Source organism: Nuphar pumila, chromosome 8 (assembly GCF_984573655.1).
Source record: "Nuphar pumila chromosome 8, dmNupPumi1.hap1.1, whole genome shotgun sequence".
Taxonomy (NCBI): Eukaryota; Viridiplantae; Streptophyta; class Magnoliopsida; order Nymphaeales; family Nymphaeaceae; genus Nuphar; species Nuphar pumila.
The window spans coordinates 113,458,560-113,464,167 of record NC_143256.1 but is presented as its reverse complement, the minus strand read 5'-3'; the positions used below and the strand labels follow the sequence as shown (position 1 = coordinate 113,464,167).

The 5,608-nt window shown below is 40.2% G+C and overlaps 1 protein-coding gene across 1 annotated transcript; it reads left to right on the top strand.

The window, feature by feature from the left end:
* The first annotated feature begins 1,579 nt into the window (after nt 1-1,579).
* Nucleotides 1,580-2,555, top strand: LOC149830273 (uncharacterized). The gene is made up of 2 exons (XM_090015765.1): nt 1,580-1,710; nt 2,326-2,555. The coding sequence occupies exons 1-2, from the start codon at nt 1,638-1,640 to the stop codon at nt 2,445-2,447; spliced, it is 195 nt and encodes a 64-aa protein (XP_089871891.1). The 5' UTR covers nt 1,580-1,637; the 3' UTR covers nt 2,448-2,555.
* The last annotated feature ends 3,053 nt before the right edge of the window (nt 2,556-5,608 follow it).

Here is a 5,608-nt window from a genome sequence, read left to right as displayed (position 1 = left end):
CCCTAATATGTTTATTCTAATTTTATTTATTTTTTAGATTAGGTGTTTATACATGTTTTTTAGTTTTATTTGCATATTAGAATCCGTGGTGGCATGATACGAGCTACAAAGATTAAAAAACTTGCCCCATCATTACCTTTTCGTCAGGCAAAGGATGGTCGGAGCATGCAAATGGCATCCCCTACAATTTCAAAAAAAGAATTTAGTGAATCCAGGTAAGTCCCATCTTTTCTAAACTTTAAAATATTTTATCAATATTTTTTGGTTACCGTGATGGGGTGTCATACTTTTTTAAAAAATTTCATAGATAGAATTGCATTGCAAGGAGATTTTGAGCCCTAACGAGCCCAAAATTTTCAGTTTTGAGTTCAATCTATGACCGGACGACAATCCCTATTTTTGTCATCCGTTGAAAGTTTGGTTGTTTACTGCCTGTCATTCACTAAGCATTTGGCTGCCACTGACCGTCGTCCGCTATGTTTGGTCATTCGAGTTCTGCCATCTGCAGATCCTTGTATTGGTTGGCTATATATGTCGTCCGCTAACATACAGTGTTGTTTGCATACCCCTATGTATGCAAGCTCTATCATCCACTGATAGGCAGTGTTGTCCACAAACCCTCATGTTTGAAGGTTTTGTCATCCGCAGACCCACATCTACAAGCTCTATCGTCCGCTGATAGGCAGTGTCATCTGTAAACCGTCGCATATGCAGGTTCTAACATCTGCTAACAAGTAGTGCTGTCTGCAGACCCTCGTGTCTGCAGGTTTTATTGTTCGCTGATAAGTAGTGTCGTCCACAGATCCTCGTGTATGCAAGTTCTGCGTCATTTGCAGCCCTTTGTATCCCTAACTCAAGAAATTTACAATGATCCCTCTTCATATCCTCCTTGAATTAAACAATTCAAAAATTAAAGCTTACCTAAGTTAAAAAGTATATATTTTTCATATTTATCACACCATAAATAGGAAACATAGTAAATGGGATAAATTTAACAAATTTAACAAAAATTAAAATTAAAAAATTAATGAATAGATAAATTACACTCCATTTTGAGCACTCAACAAGGACAAAGAAGTCCTTTAACTTATGATGAGTGCACTCACAGTCACATGAGACTTCAATTCAATTCAGGACAGTGATCTTAAGTATGACAGGCAAAGCCTAGGTCTTTCTTTGTGTAAATATAAAAAAAAAACAACCAAAAAATGCATCATATGTGTAGTTTAATTGAAGGCAACATGTATCTAGGAATCAGTGAGGCTTTTGTGACTTTTGCATGTGGAAATTGCAATATGTCACTTGTTCTGATGAAGGGAGTGAGGCTACTTTGGTACCTTTATACTCAAAGTTAAATTGGCTCGAGGAATAATAAGGAATATTTGGAGAAGTGGGTGATGAGAACAGGAAGCGTATGAGATTGATAGTCACATAGAGAGAATTCCCCTACAAAGTGAAAATGTTTGAAAATGACATGGTACCAAAAAAGGTTGTGTGTTCATGATTAGCCTTCAAGGGAATGAAAAATATGCATAAATACTGATCCCTCGAAGTTGACCCCTTGTGGAAGCAACTCATGCACTCCCTATTTCCTCCCCAAGAAGAGCACACATCATGAACCATCCCAGCATCTCCAAATGAGGTGGATGCATTCCCTCCTCTCCCCATGGAAGAAGCTTTGGTGGCGCCTGCATTCTGCCAAGAGGAAGAGTAAGCTGCTTCCTTCCCTCAACTCCCATATTTTCCTTTCATGTGTTCAATCCAAACGGCTTTTTTCCTCCAATCTTGTTTTTAAAGAAAGAAATTAAGTATCTTTGTTCTCTGCCCTGAATTTCAAGAATACATCTATGAAACTCCACTTTTTGGTGACTTTGGTACATGATAAGAAGAAAAGAAATGCTGTTTCCTAGTGAATTTCATTAACCGACTCCAATTTTATTTTCTGCTCTGACAGTGTAAGAAAAAGGCAAGAACTGCTGCTGTCTTGCTAATTTCAGAGATTTTTGTCATAGTGCTCTTCACTTCCTCTGTCTTTTCCCTTCATACGCAGCTTTCACACTTTGGGGAACTTTGATTTTCTTTTAACTTACACATAATAAAAAATATTTTGATGGTTTTCTTTACCGGATAATATTCAACGTTTTAGTCATTCACAGATTGAAGGGGCGAGATACTTTTTTCCAAACTCTACTCTCCTATTTCTCCATCTTCATTTTCTTCTGATTCATGTATAGACATAAAAGGGAAACATGCATCAGTTGGAATTTTCCGATGTTTGGAGTGGATTTGGGTACTGATGGGTGTTTGATGGATGTGAATTTACAGGCAGAGGGATCTACATTCTATATGAAGATGTGAAGTCTTGCCCATGTGAAGATGTGCATGTTTTGTGGTCCATCTTGGTGGAGTCTCATGCGCCTGCTCTTCCTTCCCTCCCATACAAGTGAAGAATTTTTTCCCTTGTGTAAATACGTGGTTAAAAGCAGAAACGAACACTTTTTTCCTGTTATTCCTGTGTGCTTACTGTACTGTCGCATGCATGAGAGCGGGTGCATGCCACACACAAACACACTAACCTGTAAACATCTAGTTTCATAAAAAAAAGGAGACAGGTTTTCTCACTGCATGCTTGTGTACCCGCTACATCTTTAGAAGTGTGACGAATGCGCGTGCGCAAACACACATATACACATTATACTTTTAAGCGCAAGCACAGACACAAAACACATATGAATAGACACGTGAACAACAATAAGGGATTTTGACAGTCTTCAATTTTGGTAGTTGAATTATTGGTGGCTCACATCACCTGTGGTCCAATCCATGGTAACGTGTTCTTTAATATTGGAATTAGGGGTGGCAAAACCTGACCCGACCGGCCAACCCGCCTCTTAGGCGGGTTCGGGTTGGGCAAAAATGAACCCGTTTAATAAACGGGTCGACCCGCCTAACCCATTTATTAAACGGGTTGGGTTCGTGTTAGGGGTATGCCAACCCGGCTGACCCGTTTAATAAACGGGTTAGGCAGGTGGGTCAACCCGCCAACTTGCCAACCCGTCCGCCGACCCGACCCGCCAACCTGACCCGCTAACTTGCCAACCCGTTTACCCGACCCAACCAGTTTATTAAGCGGGTTGGCGGGTCGTGTCGGGTTACCCGTTTAATAAACGGGTCGAGTTCGTGTTTGCCACAGCCGACCCATTTAATAAACGGGTTGGGTTTGGATTGAGGTATGCTGACCCGCCAACCCGACCTGTCAACCCGACCCGATTGCCACCCCTAATTGGAATCAGTCCATCCATGGGCAGGGGTGTCAACCAGTTCCGTTTACCGAGACCCGATCTGAACCAAACTCTATAGGGTCCAGGTATGGTGATAAATAATAAGACCCGATTAATACTTGGGTCTGGACCTGAAGGTGTGATTAATACATGGGCCTCGGTATAGTTTATGAAATTTTATACCAGACCCGGACCACAAAACATGCACAGTACTCAAGTCTCAATCTCCAATCAATGGCAATTCCCACGTATGGGGCTCTGCTTGTTTGGTAGGAGCAGCTAGTGCACATCAGCATGTGTTGGGACGTTGCATGTTCAAATCCCAATGGTATATTTGTATAACTGGTAGGGGCCTGCCTAACCGCGGCTTGCCTTTCAAAAAAAAAGAATGGTAATTCTCACCATCTGGCCTCAATCAACATCAGCGTGGCTAGGTCTCTGATCCTTAAGGCGAGTGTCATCAAAGAAAGCCAATTCTGTAACAAGAATTAGGAACCGACCACTGCGAACTTAGCATGGCAGGTAATTTATAAGGAAAAGATTAGGATTTTTATCACCGAGGTGGTATCCCATGTGGTAATCGGGGTCCTGTGCCAAGCTGAAGGCCCAGGTTCGAATCCCTCTGGCACATGGGGCTTAAGAGATATCTGGTAGAGGTCTGCTTAACCCTAGCTTCCCTTTACAAAAAAAAGAGTAGGATTTTTTTTCAAAATTGCCTAATAGGGTCTTTTGCAAAAGAGTCCTTACCTTTCTGCTAAACCTCACAAAAGGGTTCTTATGGCTTCGGGCACGCAAAATGATGATTCTGCCTTATGCCACAATGACACGCTATTTGGAGGTGTGTCATGGATGACACGAATCAGATAGGCTGTGACGCGCCTACAAGACTATGATACATACGAATATTAATTTAATATTTTAAAATATTATTTTATTAGTTTTTAATAACCCTTCAGTAAAAATACATTTTTATACATTAAAATATCAAAAAAATATTTTTTATTGATTAAAATAATCAAAAAGTCTATGTGGCCTTATCTTATATTTTTGAAAAAGTTTTGGGACATCACGTATCGGGTCGTTCGCGTATCTTTGTGACTTATACTCTGCCCTCAAGAAGGACCAGTTTGGAAATAAGTCCGAACATTTTACAAGAGCAATTAAATATGTAGCGAAATGACTATCCTGCCCTTGTTGGAGCACAAACACGTGATTTTTGCGTCAAGTAGGCCCCGGATCAATGATTAATCGGCTTAGCTCTTTGGAATCTACCAATCTTTTTTTTTTTTAAAGGCAAGCTGGGGTTAGGCAGACCCCCCACCAGTTATTATTAAACATACCACTGGTATTTGAACCTGCAACGTCTCACCACAAGAAGACGTGCACTGACAGCTCCTACCAACTATGCTGAGCCCCGTTGGTTCTGGAATCTACCATCTACGATCCCAAAACAATACAATTGATCAGAGAAGCCAAACAGAGCAAACAAGGGACAGAGTGTTGGGGATCACGTACAAAAAGTCCGTGATCTAAACTAACAAACATATATATATATATATATATATATATATATATATATATATATATATATATATATATATATATATATATATATATATATATATATAATTCCAGCCGTTGGATGAAGAAAAGCAGAATCACAGTCAAATAAATACCCACTCTTATGAAACACAAAGGAAAGAACTCAAAACCTCAACATTGAAAGGCTGTAAATAAAAAAAAAAATCTCCACGAATTAAGGAGATGGCAGCCAGTGGAGAATGATGGGGCTAAAAATTAAGCAGAAAGCTTAAAGAACAAACACTGAAAAAGAATGGAAGAGAGAGAGAGAGACGCCGGAAAATCCTGTCAACCGGTCGGGTTTGGTTCAGACTCAGGTGGAACCATACTTGGACCAGATTGTTGGGTATGGTATCGGGTCCAGACAGAGGTCTATAATTGGGTCTACTATAAAAGAAACCATATCCAGACCCGATAAGAACTACGTGAACCAAACCTGGTAAAATAATATTTTTTATAATTTTTATATTGAAAATTTTCAGGTCTTAATTGGAACTCGGGTCTGGTATAAAATTTTATAAACTATACTTGGGTCCATGTATTAATCGGATCTTCGGGTTCAAACCTAGTCTTAATTGGGTCTTCTTATTTGTCACCATACCCAGACCCTATAGGGTTTGGTCCGATTCGTATCCGGGTAAACCCGGTTGACACCCCTACTTGAGAGAGTTAGGGTCTAGGAGAAGGTCAGGGGTTAAATGAAGGTCAGGGACTAGGACTAGGGGTGGCAATCATGTCGGGTTGGC